At 41.3% G+C, this 18669-nt stretch overlaps 1 protein-coding gene across 1 annotated transcript; it reads right to left on the bottom strand.

Moving 5' to 3' along the window:
- Window positions 1–2154: 2154 nt before the first annotated feature.
- On the bottom strand, window positions 2155–8720 carry LOC311266292 (cysteine/serine-rich nuclear protein 1-like). The gene is made up of 5 exons (XM_084368582.1): window positions 8618–8720; window positions 5986–6191; window positions 4280–4542; window positions 3895–4197; window positions 2155–3730 (listed from the first exon to the last, which is right to left on the bottom strand). The coding sequence occupies exons 2-5, from the start codon at window positions 6188–6190 to the stop codon at window positions 2759–2761; spliced, it is 1743 nt and encodes a 580-aa protein (XP_084224708.1). The 5' UTR covers window position 6191; window positions 8618–8720; the 3' UTR covers window positions 2155–2758.
- Between the last annotated feature and the right edge of the window lie 9949 nt (window positions 8721–18669).

Genomic DNA, 18669 nt, shown 5'->3' on the forward strand with positions numbered 1-18669 from the left:
TTGCAGTCCAATACAATCGATCATCGCTGGTATCGAACGCGAACACGCATGCGCACATACAAGTGCTGGTAGAGCTGCTTCATCTGTTCTCGTGAATAATTTGAACATATTTGTACTTTACTTGGCTGTTTCTAATTTATGTTACTTCCTAGTTTGTACCTACATTTGCTCCACATTAGCAAACAAATGGTTTTAAGTACGTTAATTAATAACAACAACAGAATAGCATAATATTCTGTGCAAAAAACACTGAAAGGTAACACTTTGGTAAAAGTAAAAATATTGTGTTACATTTTCTTTGGTAAAAGTCACCCATACAAATAGTCCTTGAATTAAAGTCTTAAAGTATCTGATAGTAAATGTACTTTAGTAACAAATCTAGGTGCTGTATCGTAGGCTACTGGACGTGTTTCAGTGTCTTGAAGAAGTTTCACCGCTCATCCAAGAGGCTTCTTCAGTTGAGTTGCAGGCTTTTTAACTATGTATGGGAGTGTCCTTACAGTTCATTAAAGACACGTGAGTTCTGAGTTTCAGAGTCGTTAGGGCCACTTGTGGGTCCTTAGTCAAACAGACCTTCATGTGGGTTTCTAAGGCTAGGTGAGCCCAGGAGTGAATGGTTGTTAAACTGTCTGGGGAGGGAACTCAGTACTGCATTGTAGGTGGGTGATAAGTGATGTCTTAGGCCACCTCCTCTGTTCAAAGACAGTTGTTCCAGTCTGATATGGATGGATTCTTTTACTCCTCTTTCAAGCCATCTGTCTTCTCTGGCCAAGATGTTTACATTGTTGTCCTCAAAGGAATGATTTTTCTCCTTCAGATGTCAGTGGACAGCAGAGTCTTGACCTGAGGAGTTGGCCCTCCTGTGTTGTGCCATTCATCGATGGAGAGATCATTTCGTCTCCCCAATGTACAAATCTGTGCAGTCCTGGCTGCATTGAACAGCATCAACTACATTACTCTACTACTTATGCCTGGGTGTTTTGTCCTTAGAATGGACTATTACCAAATGTATTTTTTCTGGCGATAAATGTACTCAAGTAACAAAAGTACAAGTTAAAGTAAATTAAACATATATTTTCATGTATGTACATACTTTATACAATGGGTCGACCACTTATCCACAGATTATTGGATCGGAGTTTCTGCATTTTTCCAGGTGTCGAAATCCATCTTTTTAAAATCTGTTTGCATGTAAAATAATGTTTTTTTAAAAACATTATTTTAAAAATGCACTACTGAAACCCAATCTGAAAAGTAACTAGCAACTAAAGTTATCAAATAAATGTAGTGGCGTGAAAATTACAATATTTGCCCAAAACATGTATAAGTACAAGTATTGTAAAATCATATTTAAGTACAGTACTTAAATATACTTAGTTACATCCCATCACTTTCTTTTAACTTTGAAAGAGTATAAAGCGTACTTTTGCTTCTGTGAAAGTACATATTGCCAATATTAATTGTGTATGTTTTACTGTGCTTACTTGTAATTAAATAAAAGTAAATAAGTAAAAGATCTTCTTCCACCCCTGGATAATGAGGTTGTGCTACTGAGCCACTACTAGTAACATTACCTTTATGGTAAAACATATTATTTTATGATATGTATGTAGTGTAACGATATAATGGTGATGCAAAGCCCTTAAACGTGATAATATTCTGTACGATGGGTTCAGTAGTGGCAGAAGATTCATATCAACCAGGATCTGAATGTTTTACCAGCAGACACTTTGACATGACTACATTTCATTTACAGTGCACCAGTTCAGGGGTCTTGGTATTGTGCATGCTGGCTCAGTGTGCTTTTCCTCCAATGAAGAGTCAAAATGACTTTGCAGCAAACAACTGGACTGAGTGAGATAGTGGAGACTGTACTGAATGACTTAATCATTTTAGTGTATGATAACAGAAGCCAACGGAAAAGTACATTTTAGTATGTCCTCTTTTTGGCTCTGCACTATAAGAATCACAAACCACAGTCATTACACCATGATATTAAGACAAGACAAAACACTGAAATGTATCTCTGATGAATGTCATTATCATTGTTGCTCCTATAATGTGACACTGGGGATGAATAGAAAAGTACCACTCATTGAATTCATTTGAAACTGGTAAATAAATAAATAAAAATGTTTATTTTCATTACTCCAGTACAGAAATATTCTAACCATATTTTTCCTACACAGGATAATCCATGATTAACTGGGCAGTTCTAAAAAAAAATAAATAACACAACCCGGAGGTTTAAAATGAAGGAGTGTTATTTTTTCCATTACCGCATGTGTCAAAGTGGATTATCCCGCTTATACCATGGCCAGCTTTAAAATAGGAAATTTGTGACCTTTAAAATAAAAATGACCTCAAACAACTACTCCAAAATTAGGAGAAATTGTAGTTAGACAGTTTTTACAGCCATTAGTTTTATCTTGCAAAGAGCAATGTAACTAATATGTGCCCTCCAACCAATCCAAATACTCTCTGTGGCCATGGTATAAGACATTAAATAACATGTCAGAGATCATTATATAGGTTCAGGAAATAAAAAAACAAGACATATATTAATTACTCAAGTGTAGTTTCTCTGAAACAAAGGCAAAATTATTTTGAGGCAATAGAAAAATATACAGCTAAGAAAATATTTTACCAATCATTCTATATACATTGAAATAATCTTAGAAATACATAAAAGCAGTGCTTTATACATTAAATTCTCTTATACAGTTTCTTGTTATGTCAATAGATTGTCTTTAATCAGCTATAAAAGCTGGGTATCGTTGACTGCGTAACCCTTCTCTGGGCTCGATTCAGTCAGGCCGATCAGAGACTCCAGGAGGTAGGTGCTCGACTCGTACTGTGGCAGATTAACAGTGCTGAACAGCTGCAGGTGGAAAAAGCTGTCCGGGTGTCTGTGTAGTTTGAAAGAGCTGTGCAGAGGTCCAGAGGGGTAGTCGCTGTCGAAGAACTCGAGGTCGGAGTCCGAAGAGAGACTCAAGTCCATGTACCTGCCTGAGGAGTAGTCCACAGTGGGGGAAGGGGTGTTGGGGAATCCCTCAAGAGAGTCGTCCTCAAAGAAGTCTCTGGCTTGGTTTGCGTTCTCGTCGAGGTAATCTGTCAGTGAGGTCCTGCTCATATTGTCTGTGAATGTGTTGGCTGTCAGTGGTCCCATACTGTCAGTAGATGTGCTGTTGCTGTGCTGCGTCAGTGGTTCTCCTGTGTGCCGCAGCTGGCTGCACGCTGAGTAGTTATCATTGTCACAGATGTTGAGGGCACGTGACAAACCTCCATCAACTTCAGGAAGACTCTGACTGGCATTAAGGCATCCTCCTGCGTCAGAGTCCGAGGAGGAGCAAGAGGACTCGGTCATGTCGCTGCTGCAGCTGTTCTCCTCCACTACCAGCCGCTCTGGCGTGAAGTGAAAGACAGGTGTGGCGGGCATGGTGAGAGGAAGACCATCTTCCTCCATGGTGAACCCAAAGGGGCAGCTTTTGTCTTGTGCACTCTGCACTGCATCCGCCTCATCCTGGTCCACGTACTCTTGAAGGTCCTCTGGAAGTCCTGATTGGTCCTCTTGGCTCAGTGTTTCATCTTGCAGTTGCCTCTCCAGGTCGAGTCTCATGGCAGTGTGGATGTAATGAGTCTGCACACGTCTGGAGTTGAACTCAATGCGCCCCTGAGTGTTTCCACAGCCGTCCTTACTGCAGCCGCATGGGAAGTTTAAGCGGTCCACCTGTGTGTAAAAGATAGAAGAAAGTCAAAATCAGTGCTGTGGGAACTCATATATAGAGTACTGACACTAGTATTGATAATCATTAAGAAACGAGTGCCGCCAAAATAAATCAGAATGTTATCTGCAAGATTCCCACATAATAGTTTTTAGTATAAGTGTCTTACCTGGCACTTGATGCCTGCCAGACTGCATGCGCAGGTCTCTGGCTCACAAAAGCCTTGGCAGTCACATCCACAGGCCGCTCTGGACAGACGCAGGGCGTGAAGCTGCCTCTTCTCCTCCCGGTCTACACGCTTCACCCCCACTGCCTGCAGGAGAGCCTGCCGCTGCCTTGAGGAGTACGGCTGAAGGAAACATCCATCCTCCAGCTCAGCATCACTGATGTGGACTTCAGTGTCTCCACCTGGGATCTGATCCACCGTGAGCCGGTCTGCTTCTCTCTGGTCAATGGCCCCACTGGTGATCAACTGGAATCAACACAACAGTAAAGTAAAACGTCTGCTGTGTAGACGAGCAATGCGGACTAATGTAGAAATGAAGTGCACTCACTTTGTGTTTCAGTGCCTCGAGCTTCTCTTGTCTCAGTCTCTGTCTGAGCCTCTCCCTGCGCCTGTGCCGTCGCTCCAATGCATGCTCAGCCACTGTGTAGCTTTGGAGGGTGCTGTGCCTCCGGGTCATGCCCAGGGTGGCGCCTCCATGGCTGGGCACACTGGTGAAGCCTTGGCAGCGTGGGAAACTGAACACCATCACCTGGTCAAAGCGCACAGTGCTCTGTGTGCCTGCAAGCTTGGGCCTCTTCAGGATGGAGCAAGCTGGTTGTGTTAAAGAAAGACACAACAAGAACATCAGAAGAAGTGAGGCACTGTTAGGTCCAGTTTTACAGTGACCATATTCTGCTTTAACAAGTAGGACCTTAACAATGTACTGTGAAAACATGGGTATATCTGTGAGAGCAGTACAGTTCTAAGCCCAAATTTATGTATGAGTCTAAAAAAAAAAGTAATTTCATCAGCACACTTGACAAGATGATGAAGGTGACAAATAACAGGCTTGAGCAAATACTCGACTGAAACGAGTATCACATATAACTAATGTACTTTTGTAATTTAAGTTATAGTATTCTTATGCTTCGTTCCAAATTGCATACTTTTTATTTTTAGCTTTACTGATGACTCATCAGTCTGTGCTCTGTCAGCGGCTCAGTTACTGTGATATATCTTCTGCTGCACTGAGGATTCTGGGTCAGAAAAGCATGCTGGCTTGCATACTGCAAAATGTGACCAGATGCAGTACAACATCCTGGTATTTTTGTCATACTGCATTTGACATACTATGTGTTGGGGACACACTAAACCTTTTGTCTGGCATACCAATAAATACAGGCCCTGAACTCTTTGTCTGCTTTGTCTGCTGTAGCTCTCTGAGCGGCCACTAGGTGACACACTACAGGTGCTTCGCTGCAGTCACTTGGGTCAGGAGTTTAACGTACATGTGGACAGGAAATACCAAGTAATAGGTCCATGGCAACAGTGAACACAACAACAGTACAAAGAGCAATGAAGTAAACCCGGTTTGACAAATGTCCTTTGAAGGTTTACCAAAACATACAGTCTATAGACTCATTCTGCTGGTTTAGTCTTTAGTATCCATCAGTTTACTGTTTGGTTTGACAGTTTCACCAAATGATCCAACCTTCACACAGAACCGAGGCTGAAGTCTTGTTCCTACAGTCAGTAAACAACTGAGACCAGCTGACTAAGCTCATCTCAGCTGCTCTGTGTGTCTATAAAGCTCCACACTGGGGCACTGTTTGCACCGTGACTCTATTGGGACTTGGTAACGGGCTCAGAATAACAAGCCTGAAGCTGTTACACATTAGGTTTTAGACTGTATAACAACAACAGCAACAACAACTGAAGATACTTTGTCACTGCGTGGCCTTTCTGCAGCTTTGTGTTATCTTAATAAGGCCATTTGATAGGACTTGTTTAAAGAGACCTTGCTATTCAAATTGATTCCACAACATCCTATTACCCAGGCAAATCATCTTCCACACAACCACACAGACAGTCCAGAGGCGAGTCGTTCAATGTGTAATATCAAGTACCGCCCTAAAGTTAGCGTCCTCATGCCGGCGCTGCTGCAGGCTGATAAGACACTCCTATAAAACACTGATGGGAAAACGGCCAGATAAAGAGGAGGCTTGCATTATTTGAAAGAGAGGAGGACACATTTGGCTGTGGGTTTGAGCTTACTGGGTAAACTGGTGGGTGAAGACGGGCTGTGAGGTGTGAAGTCCTGGTTGTCAGAGGGGCTGCTCTCCCCGTCGGACTCCCACTCTGAGGAGGCAGGGGAGGAGAGGGAGGACGGAGGAGAGGAGGAGGAGGAGGAGTCATCTACCTCCGTAAACTTTCTCTTCAGGATGCCTCTCATTGTTTGGCTGTGGTGGTTGACATACATTCTGCATGAACACAAGAAATGAGGGACCTTGGTTTAAATATTTAGCATACCGGGGCGATAAATGCACAGTTCAGTACAGGAAGAGGCAGAAAACATGTCATGCAACGTGTGGTTTTGTCCACACAGCAGCATTCCTAACCCAGGAACATGAAATGAGACATTATGTAATGATTTAATAATGAGATGACAATTGTCTAACAACAATGATGCGTTTCCTTGCAAACATAAACATCTTTTGACAATGACATCTGGAGGAACGAGAGGTCTTTCCTGTAGGAAGCTGCAGCTCTGCCGGTCGAGCCGGTTTCAGGGCACAAGTTTGCTTAGTCTAATTACATCTTGATAGTGATTATCCAGCAAACTGATGTTTCACAAGAGTACAGATATGAACTGAAGCACTACATTTGCTCACAACCAGCTGAGCACTTGAGAGAGTTAAAAAAAATCAACAGCTCTTTTTTCTTTTCCCCACAGAGTAATTAACATTCCAACGATTCCTCAAGTTTTTTGTGAAGAATACGTGGAAACGGACCGTCCAATGGCTGCCTGCTGAGGACCGGGGGGTGTATCGGTTCAAGTGGCTGCTATTTTTGGATGTGAACATGGAAAAGAAATCCAAACATGAGTAATTTCAGGGTAACAAACCCTTAGCAGGGCTGTTTGAAGCTACTGAGTGGAAGAGAGAAATAATCGAGAGTGGTGTTGCTGTGTTGTTATTAATCTAGTCCAACATAGTCTGTTATACACGGAAAAAAAATGAATACCATGAAAGTCAAAGAAAACATTAAATATTCACATTTGGGAAGCTGGAATCACAGCGTTTTGGATTTTTTTTTCTTCAAGCAATGACCTAAAAAATCAAATATCATAATTTTTGCTGGTTAAATTTCAGCAGATCATCTAAACGATTTAATTGTTACAGCTCTGGTTCGGTTAAGTTTTTTTTTTTTTTACCGGCAGTAAGACTGACAGAAAGTCATCAGATCACTCAGGTTTAAATCTTTAAAGTCTGCAAACTGAGTATACACACATAAAACCTCTACTCTTCTTTCTGGCTCCAAACAAAATCAGACCTGTTTGACCTCAAGATCCATCACGGTTCAATAATAATAATAAGTGACAGTAATACAAGCAGCTGACCAGGATTTAGACTGACCTCCCCTCAAATCCCAGAGAGGAGGGTAGGGAACGTTCAACCTCACACGAGCCACGGAAAACAGTACAGCATGTGTGCTTTCTAAAAGACAGAGCACACAGGCCAAACAGTGACATTCCTTCAAGTCAGAAAACGCGATATAAACCTGCCCTGCAGTTATCCACACTTGTGCTGGATCCACAAGAAAAGAGGTTTCTGATTGTCTGTGGCAAGCAAACAGTGAGAAACAATCTGTGTGTGTGTGTGTGTGTGGGTGCATGCACTCAGAGTGAGGAACTTCCTGGATCCGTCAGAAAATAAGAGGTGAAACAAGAGACAGATCCTTGTGCCATCACACTGTTTACACTGTACAACCCTCTGCTGCATAGGAAGGGATTTATCTCAGCTGGAAATCATCTGCATGGTGTTTAACATTCCCAAACTCAAAGGAACTAATTAATGCTGCATTGCAGTTGTAGTATTTTAGCTCTCCTCCCAGTTATGTCATATTTATTACACTTAATAGCTGACAGTGTGCACAGAGCTTACTGTACATGTGGGTGTCCACTGAGAGCACATCAATAATTTAAAGGTTCAAAGCAGCAGAGGCACACAGTCCACGTGCGCGTTCACGTGAAACAAGAAGGGGGGGGGGGGTATACTGTATTAATATACTACAGTAGACAAGAATAGACTGCAGGGCATTTTTATAGTGACGGCATCGTGGAAAACAAACTGCCATGACGCAGAATAAGTTCACAATCACTTCCCCACTGCGTCCAAACACACTTTGCATCCCTCCAGGAATGTCGCACGGATGTCACGGCAGGTTTTCACTGGAGGGAGTGCACGAGTCGTTTCCTGTTCGGACTAACAACAGTCATTAGGCTGCTGACCTCTTCACCCCTGGCGGAGACGCACGGTGATCATGTCGGCTACAATGACAACAGTGCGGCGGACACACTGACAGTCCCACTTAAACCAGAGCAAACTTCCTCCGCTGCTTCAGACACTGAGTGGAGTCCTTATCTTTGTGATGGGAAGTTTGTTTAAACATTAGTACTCATTTTGAGGCTCTCTGGAGCTTCGGGAAACTGAACATTTACAGTAAAATTAACAGTCACGCTCGGGTTATTGCCTACATGACACAGAATTATAAACTACGTGATTCTAGATAAACGTAATTCGAAGTGATAAATATAAATACGATAAGGTCAATATATGAACCACAGTAAATACGAACAGAAACCCTGTGGGAGTAATAATACAGTGGTTTCCCGGTAGTTACTCACCAAGAAGTAAAAGGCAGCATAATAACAAACGAAGGCTGAAACTGACACGAAGTTGTGGCTCTTGTCCGCGGTCCAGCCAGCTGTGTGTGTCCCTCTGTTTATGTAAAGCTTCACAGTAGTACCAGTGAGAACATGAGAGGACTGGCTGGGAGCTCCCAGAGACACGACAGCCAGCAGCAAGATAGTGCAGCCTACTCAGCCACCGCGCATGCGCACAGCTGTCAGGATGGCTAGCAATTCCGTAGGAAAAGTAAAAAATAAGCAATTAGCAGTTTAACAGGTGCATGATAGTCCACTTCATGAAAGAGTAACAATGCTTTTTAGTGATTCGCCCTCTTATTAAACCTAGCTTGAGACTGTAATCACGGCGTTCGTCCTTAAATCAGTTGAGTTAGCTTCTTAAGATCAAACCAACCAATTTTGATGCACACCAGCTTGAAAATAAAGCCACTTTCAGCTTCATACCTCATTCTCAACATGTCTAGCTAATATGTGCCAATGGTTGCTCTTCATCATCATAGTTATCAGGCTAACACGAGCGCTTCTGCCCAACGAAGCCGGAAGCGGACGGGAGCGGAACCATCTCGCCTCACGTAAGTCCTCTCCGTGGCTCCCCTGACTTCTCTTGACGCAGACAGTGACACATGCAGAGGCAGGAGACGCTCTGAGCTGTCACTACTGCCCACAGATCTCTGTCTGTTGTGTTCACACTGCACTGTGACAAGCAGTGATATGGTGGTAAATAAATAACCTTAATAATAACGTCCACCTGGTGATTATCAGAGGGCAATCAGCCAGCATCATAAACGAGTTAGAAACACGTGTTCATGTGTAAAATGCTGCTTAGAAGATTGAGTTTATTATTTTGGTATCCAATGAAACAAAGTAGCTCACTGATATTTTGAGGGTGGGCAAAATAGTGGGAAAACCGTACAGTAGGACAGGTGAAGCTAATCTTTTTCAGCTTTTGTTAACACTTTTATAGTGGACACTGTAGTATTGTTACCTAATTGTTGACATGTGTCAAGTGTTTTAACACAAAACTTTTTTCTTTTCTTTTTATATCATAATCTTAATGTAGAAAGTTAAATCAGCAAAACTAAATAGATATGGTTGAAATCTTTAACATTGAAAACCATCTATCTGAATTCATGTTGTTTTAGTTGATCTACAAAGTTATTGCTATTTAATTCTCAACATTACTTTAAGTATTCAGTCATGGTTTCATATCATAATTTGGCCTTCCATTGTTTGGTCTTTTGTGTCTGTAACTTGTCTTCAGACGCCTTGTAAAAGTGACGATGAGATTCCTGTTAAAGGTGACACTTACTTCCAGGTATTCATCTGACGACACTGTAATATGACTCACTGGTGCGTCTCTGTGATGGCGTTTTAAGTCAGACACTCCCAAACTCCAGGAACCTCCCTGCAGTGCGGAGAAGATGTGGATGGGCAGGATTATGGATTTGGGTGTAACATCCCTGCATTCCTGTTATTCAGTTTCCTGTTATTGGCATTGGGTAGAAATTGAAGTTGGCCTATGTGCTCATTGTGAACTGTCCAAACTGTTAACTCAGGGTCGGTTGGGAAAATCCTGAGTGCGAAAAAGTAAAGCGTCTGGATTAACATTCCAGTGTCTCTGCTTTTAAAGATAATCATAGGCTACTCTGTGTCCCCGACTGGGCGGAAAATGAAGCTCAGACAGACAAACAGAGCGACAGATTAACAGATGGACAGACAGATGAACGGAAGGACATACAAGCCCAAAATACTCCAGAGCTTTGACCCAATGTTGATACATATCAGTGCTTCAGTCTGAAGACAGAACACCTAAATACCTGTTCGCTGAAGTATTGTGGCCGAAGTAAGGACTGCTCGTCCAGAACTCAGCACCCAAGTGTGTTATGAGAGAGTGACCCACTTTGGATGGGATCGCTCTCGTGCATGTGTGCATTTCTATTCCACTGACCTGCATGTGGAGTAAACACCAGGGAGACAGTGCAGAGGGAATGGATGGAATTAGTAGTAGTGAAGCAGAGAAGCAAGAATTGTCTTTTATTTAATATTTAAAGTGTAATAATCTTTTTAAAATATTTGATGCTCTGCAGGTCCAGTTCTATGTATCCTCTCTGAGATATCGCTCTGACTTACTAATAACACATGATCAAAGTGCTACATGAGGCTACATGGCTATTTATAGTACAATCACACTGCCTGTCCAAAAATACAATTTGTGCAATACGGTTGGAGTTTCCTGTTCCTTTTGCAGGCTGTTACCACGCACAGTGTGACTCTGTCGTATGCTTAAATTAGTCAGGAGGTGGATCCGGATCTTCTCAGACCACACTGATGCAGCACGAACACAGAAGGAGATGAGTCATGGAGGAAAATTAATATTTCTACTTTAACTTGCAGTAAACACATAGTCATTCTGTCCCAATCTACTTCACTTTTCCAATTTATCAATGAAGTCATCTGACCTGGTCTGGTCGATCTGACCCAGACTCCTAACCTGCTCTCTTTACTACGTGAATGCCAATAAAGCAGTAATATATTGCACCACTGCCAAAAATCATTACTATAGACCTGTTTACAAACTCTGTGTCTGATAAATTCTAATTTCTGCTCTTACCAAGAACAGCGAGAGTAAACCATAACTGCGCTGCGGTCCAGAGTCCACATTACATAACTTATAGTTAACCTACATTCTGGCAGCCTCTCAGGTTGCTGCCACTGGCTCTTGTGGCCCTGTTTTCTCAGTCAAGCTGTGCCAGCGATGGCCCACATACAGCGATATACTGACAGAGTTTGACAAAGCTTCAGGCATGTGAAACTATGCCCCAGTTCCTCCTTCCATTCTGTGGATACTATCACTATTCACTGGGTACTATCTCCCTCTCCTTTTAAAGATCACTCTCAGTTTTTCTGGGCATAACAGGAAGTATCAGGTGTAGTTTTGGACGGTGTGTTATTGCTTTCCAGTCAGGTATCAATGGAAGGTGCCAAATGAAGCCTCGCGCTGCACGGACAGTGTTGCTGAGAAATACTTCCTTGACAACAGAATGAAATAAAAAGGCAGTGAAGTAACTTGGCTCAGTGCAGAAAACCGAACAGGATCAACTCCCTCATGATATTGAGAAATGGAGACTATACTCCCACATTCTCTCTCTCTCTCCTATTGTTGATACCAGAGCTCCTCTGGTTGAAATGTCACATGTACACATGAGTTGGCTCCTTTTTACATAGCCTCTGATGTCATATTTTTAACATTCGTCACCATGGTCGCAAGGGCAAATATAGCCCAGTCGTTTCTATTTTAGAGGCTGGAAAGGCGGTGAATCATGATTGCCTTCATCGTCATCACCATCAGCTCCATGACTGCCGTTATGATCAACACTGCCAATATCTTTGGAGTCATTATTGTCATCATTTTTACTTTAGTGATGTTCTTCACTTCATACATGATCCTTTTATTCTGACTTCAGGTTTACTCTTCTTACTTATGTCTGAAGCGGTGACAACAGTTTGCTTGTTTTAAATGCAGACTTGCAAAGAGTGTTCAGAGTTTAGCATTAAAGCCCCGGAAAGCGTGGCCTCAGAGCTAAAGCATTTCTCTCTAACTTTAAATATTCATGTCCAAAAAGCGTAACAAGCAAAGTTGAGGTTTGGAGAAAAAAAACAAACACTTATTATTAGGCTGTAGGGCACGATTCGATGCACACAGCCACACGCAGACTCCACTGTATGTAAATTGTTGCATGTAATGCAGAACCAAAATTTAAACCGTGGGAAACTTGAGTTGAGGTTAGCACAAGAGCATTTCCGTTAAATGCTTTGGAGCGGATAAACTAAGCTAAGCAAATTGTAGTTTCGTTAGAGGGAAGACAGAAAACCAGTTGTCTTGGCCATCTACAAGGGACTGTGGGAGATAATCTTCTTCTTCTAATTTCAGAGCAGAACCAGCTAATCTTGATGAAAATTGTTAAATGTTTGCTTCATCAGAACTTATTCTGGAAAAGTGTTTCCACTTTTTCAAAAAAAAAGCAAGCCTCAAGGGAGCAAAAAATCTGTTGAGCAAAATTGAGATGTCTTTTTAAAAATATGCTGTTTCCATCAACTGTTCGAATGAGATGCAATAAAACACCTAAAAAAATGTTAAACGCACAACATGTATTCTGCCGCTAGGGGTCTCCGTCTAAACAAAACAAAAGAGGTTTGCCGAGTGTTGTGTGGGGATGGCAAGGCAGAGTGGAGGGCTGAGCCGCTACAGCTGCTCAGAGCCGACTAGCTCTGGAGGACAGAGTCGTTTGCAGAGCCAGAGCTTCTGGAGGAATAAACAACCCGAGTCACATAGGATTCTGCTCTGATCTGGAGCCATTTACTGACAGGACGAGAGCTCAGAGATTACTTTTTAACTTTTGTGATTAAAAGTGGATTTATCTTGACTTCCATTATCAACCGGACTGCAACCGATCTGTGGACTTATACTGTCGAGTCTTTCCATTATGTAAGGCTGACTACCAACTGGAGCTGGAGGGTAAATATACTAAATGAATGAAATTACATAGGTCAGAGGGGGATAAGAAGAGAGAGTACCACAGTCTCTGGTGAGTGCTGAATTGAGAGAGTTGAATTCAAACATACATACACATCCTTGATGTGTAAGTAATATGACTGTTTTGGGAATAAAGACTTGCAGAGCAACAAGAATAAACACAAGTGACCAAACGATGGTCAAACTTGCTTCACTGTTGGTGACCACAACCGCAACCACCATTGCTGATGAAAATCTATCTGATGTGACTCAGGCACAAAGGGTCGCAGAAAAGGTAACCTTCAATGTAACGTTGTTTTTAGTAAATGTATTGCAGAATTTTTACATATTACTGTATATTTTTGATGGAAACAAAGCTCATTACAATGAAAAACAAACCTTTAAAGCGGTTGTTTGGGAACAGCAATGGAGAGAGAGCTCTAGGTAAGACAAGGATGTGTACCAGCGTCGCTCCGCCATTGTAGGGTATGTGAACGTCAACACATGAAACATGTTAATGCACATTCAACTGCATCACCCTGATGAAAAGAAACACATTTTTTTCCTTTTTTCTCACTGTACCTACCTACCTAATGGTTAGAAGCTTGAATGCTGGGATAATTTTACGCTGCTGTGTCTGGGTATAAATGTAGGGAATCTGAGAAATTGTTATCATTTTACCCCTTCCTGATTGATCCGCAACTGAAAAAAGATGATGGATAGTAGAAATCTGGAGGGACGTTGGGCCATAGTTCAAGGTAAAATAACATATTTGATAACTCCACTGGGCTCTACCTGCTTCAAATGAATGTGAAGAGCACAGATAAGAAAGCATAAAGGACATAAATTGTCATGTGAAATAACAAAAACTGTTCAAACTTTGGCATAAAAGTTGTTTTTTTTGCATTGGATCTACTTCTTAGCAAGAAGCTGATGAGCACATTTATTTCCGGGACCTTTACACTAAACTGTGAGACAAACTTCTATCAACAAGATGCCAATCTCACTTTCTCCACTCGGAAAATGTCATCAGATAAAGACTGTGGGTAAAGTTTCACAACAGTGGCGACTTAAGTGATGTGTCAACTGCCATCCTTTTGTCTTTGCAGTGGGATCAGTTCAGGGGGTGACACCAGAGAACTTCCTGTGACACCCTAATGGCAGGTGCTGGCCGTGTGCCAAGCGTACTGCTGCCTAATCCTGGGGCCGGTCCAGGAGTGATATCGTATCTCTGTAGAATAGTCACTCGGGCGACGATATCCTGGAGCCCAAGTGCTCTCTGCGCAACATGTAGGCTGAAAAATTGATATGAAAGAGACTTATGCTATGATGGAGAGTAACCTGCATGAACATGGACTGAGATGAACTGCATGTATAATTCAAATGCATTGCCTTAACAGCCTTGTCATTGCTAAGACCAGTCAGGCTCAACTCTGCTATGCTATTGTAGTATCAAAGGCAATGTGCAGTATTTACTTTAAACTAATGTGATTAACATCATTTTTATTTAATCTCCAATCAGTTTGACTTTTTTAATATTTGTATTTATTCTATGAGGGCAAGTTCGCTCATTGTGTTCCCAAAAAACAACCTCAATGCAATTTTTGCAAAAGCAAGACAAGCTGCAGCCCAGAGTGCAAAGTAGGTTACACAACTACGATTTTCACCAGAAGTGATCTTATCTGTCACTGCATGTGAGCAGTGCACGCTGTAACAGCCAAGCAGCTGTGTGATTGGGTTTGACATTCCCCCTTCAACAATGAACCTCTTGTCAACATTAGCCAGAGAGCTGCGGTGACCTTTCTTACAAACTTACAAACCGGCCTGTTTGAGGCAATGTGGACACAAAAGGCGTTTTCCTTTAAGGAATGCAGTAAATATGTATTTCTCTTTACGTTTCTGTTGTTTCATTGTGAGTGAGTGTGTATAGAGGACGTGTGTGTCCCGTTCTCCTGATAATGATTGCAGCTTGTTGTCAGCCCTGCAGCGGGAGCTCCTGTGCTCTCCGAGTTCCAGCAAAGTGTACTCTGCTGTTGGTGTTGGCTGTCACATGTGGCTCCATGTGAGGCTTTTGCAGGAGCACACAGCAGCAGCAGCAGAAGGAAGGAGACCTGCTCTGTTCTCAGCTGTTCAGCCCAGTACTGACTGTTCTGTGTGGGTGAGACTGTCTGACTTCCCCCCTCCCTCCCCTACATGTTCAGTCACTCACTGATTGCCTCTCCCTTCTTCCACTGCAGCTGGCAAAACACATGCATTAAAAGCTGACAACACAACAGTCCTCCTCTCACTGATGTCTGACTCCACTGTTAGTTGTCGTGCATTCATGTGTTTGTACCAAGCATTACAGATGCACGTGCACTCACCTGGCTAACTGATATGCATAACAACAAATGCTCTGTCAACAAGTACTTATCATGCCCTTTAACCACATTTGTTATGGACTGGAGAGGGTGTTGCTCTGATGCCATCTCCTGGCTGTTGAATGATAGTGAGGTGAGAAACCATCAACTCTCAGCGAGGGAATGAATGAACCATTTTCTCCACTGGAGGTTGACATGGTAAGTGCTCATGATAAGCATGTGGTCAGGTGAGAGAAATATTATTAACCTTATATGACTACAGGACTTGTGAGAATACAAAACGTAAAACCGGCAGCCAAACACTAACAAAAATACAGTCTATATCCTTCCAATAACACCTTGCATGTCAACAAAATAACTAAAAGCAAAACCCGCAATAATGCCCTTTTTGGCCTCTGGGGGGCAGCAGAAACACACATTGCCTATTATCAGTTACAGAGAAACATTAACATTCATTTGGAGTTGTGTTTCTGTCACCGTGAGAAATGTCAGTCTAATTTTCACTCCTTTTTGCCGTATTTTGCTCTAAAAGGAAGTATCTGTCTCTTTAAATGCTGAATGGCTGCATTATATTTACAATTTGCGCATTCACACACACACACACACACACACACACACACACTCCTATACACAGATGGCAGGAGGAGATATAGATTGAACCACCAATCATGCAATAAGTGGACAACAACCTGGTCTATCTAGCCGCCATTTTAGCTGCTGAATGCTCAGCTATGTCCACTAGCTAGTCGCTAACTTTGTCAGTCTGCTGCTTGAAACTGAGCAGGTAGATTAAAGTTGTTTAACATTGAAAACAGCTGTCTACTGTGAAACACTGATGATGGAGACAAGAGTGAACCAAAAACAGTGAGGTTTCCCACAGGAAGACCACAACACAGAGCTAAAAATATGCCAAAGAGCTATGTAGATTGGTGGTAAATCAGCTGATAATTATCTGTAGGTTAGTCAGTATGAGTGACATGTTTCACATTCGTGTAGTCATTAATACTATTGTTAATATAGACATTGATTATAGCAGTTTTAACCTTATTACAAAAGAACAACACATAAAAAGCAACAAAGCTAGCATTGTAAGCTAGCCCAGGAAAGTAGCTAGTTAGCTTAAATTAGCTACCTCATTTTCTTATAAATAACCTGCTGAACACAAAAACAACTGCTTCAGGTGAGAGCAGTGATGGTATGTAACTAAGTACATTTACTCAAAGGGTTCTTAAGTACAAATTTGAAGTATTTATTTGCACTTTACTTAAGTATTTCCATTTTCTGCTATATTTTACTTCCACTTATTTTGGAAGTAACTATTTTACTTCTTACTCACTACATTTGATAACTTTAGTTACAAGTCAAACTTCAGTTACTAGTTACTTTGCATATTGCATTCTGCATCAGAGCCAAAGAATCACATTTTTAAATTAAATGGTTTTATAGGTATCAGATAAAACAAAGCAAACTGAACTCTGACTTAGAAAAATGTTGAATGTCAGATCTGACAATTGTTGACCCATAGTATAACTTATGTACATACACATATTTATAATTTACATTTACCTGTACTTTTTATTTTTAACTACAATTATTACAATTATCGCCAGAAATGTACTTTTGATACTTAAGTAGCCTACATTTAATATCAGATATTTTAAGTACTATAAAAATATCTATACTATTTTTATTGCTTACTTTCACTTTTACCAAAGTATATTTTTAACAGGACCCATTTTTGCGGGACCAAACTGTCACAGCGGAAAGAAGTAAAAATAAAAAAGTAAAAATAGCAGTACCACACTGTAGAAATACTGTTAGAAGTAAAAGTCATGCATTTAATTTTTTTACCAAAGAAAAAGTACAAAAGTATTTGCATCAAAATAAACGTAGAAAAGTAAAATTACTTGTGCAGAATGGCCCATTTGAGAATTATGTCAAATATATTATATTATCGGATTATAATTATTAATGCATTGATGTGTTTATCACTAATGTTGATACTGGTATACGTTGTTTAACTACTATATATAATTTACCTGCCGGGTAATCTGCAAAGTAACATAGTAATTAAAGTTGTCAAATAAATATAGTGGAGTAAAACACACGGTACACCACTGCAAAGTAAAATAACACAATACTATTTTGGGGCGTAGTTAACGGGGCTGGTGCATCAACATTTTGGGATGAAACATAAAAAACTGTTCTTGAGAATTCTTGAATTCTTATTATCATAGTTTGAGTTACTCTAAGTGTTATATGTGCACTGTAAAATGTACAGTAGCAACTCTTGATGACAGTTAATGATTACTTCATGTTGCCTGTGTCAAAGAATAGTTGTAAACCGGTTCCTCTCTGGTTTATTGGTGTATATAATTTGCGTGCCAACAGTTTGGTAGAATTATAACTCCACCCTTTGAGCACTGGCAGACTGTCGATGTAATCATCAACAGGAATGAGCCCTACATAGATTTACGTGCAGCGTCAGCATTTTCTCTGCTCTGGACACATCCTGTACAGAATAGCAGTAGCAACTTGACACATTATCATCTGTTTAAGCACACCGAGGAATAATGGTGTGTGAGATGAATGAATGTGACTGCTGCTGCAGTAATACAGTGGCTATGATGAGCATGTGAGGTGGAGATAAAATGCTGCTGCTCTGAGTTTTGGCATGAGATACAGTAACAGAGCAGCTATGCCAGGCATTTTAACACTGACATCTGACTGGAGCAGCTGTCACAGTACGCACAGGTCTGCTCTCTGCTTTCTCAGTGTTTTTTAATGCATCACACTCATCACTGTCACTGGTATTTGAATACCAAACATTTATGGAGCAAGAGATGGGTTTTATTATTGTGATCTGCTTTAAACAATAAAAACACTTGGTCTGACAGAGAATTTTATCAGGTGACGTTATGGTCATACATCTCATGTCCGGAAGCCTCGAATCACAAGGTGTCAAAGGACTTTGGCCACTAGAAATTGCTGTGTCTTGTGAGAGATGCTCCTAAAACACAAGTGAGCCACAGAGACAGAGATGCACAGGTGACTGCTGCTTCTTCTCTTCAGGTATGGGATCGAATATTCTTTCAAATCTGCAGACAGAGCAGCATAACTTTATTAGCATTTAGAGTATTATTACTGTGCTGTGTGAT

Source organism: Pagrus pagrus (genome assembly GCF_965226575.1).
Source record: "Pagrus pagrus genome assembly, chromosome: 12".
Taxonomy (NCBI): Eukaryota; Metazoa; Chordata; class Actinopteri; order Spariformes; family Sparidae; genus Pagrus; species Pagrus pagrus.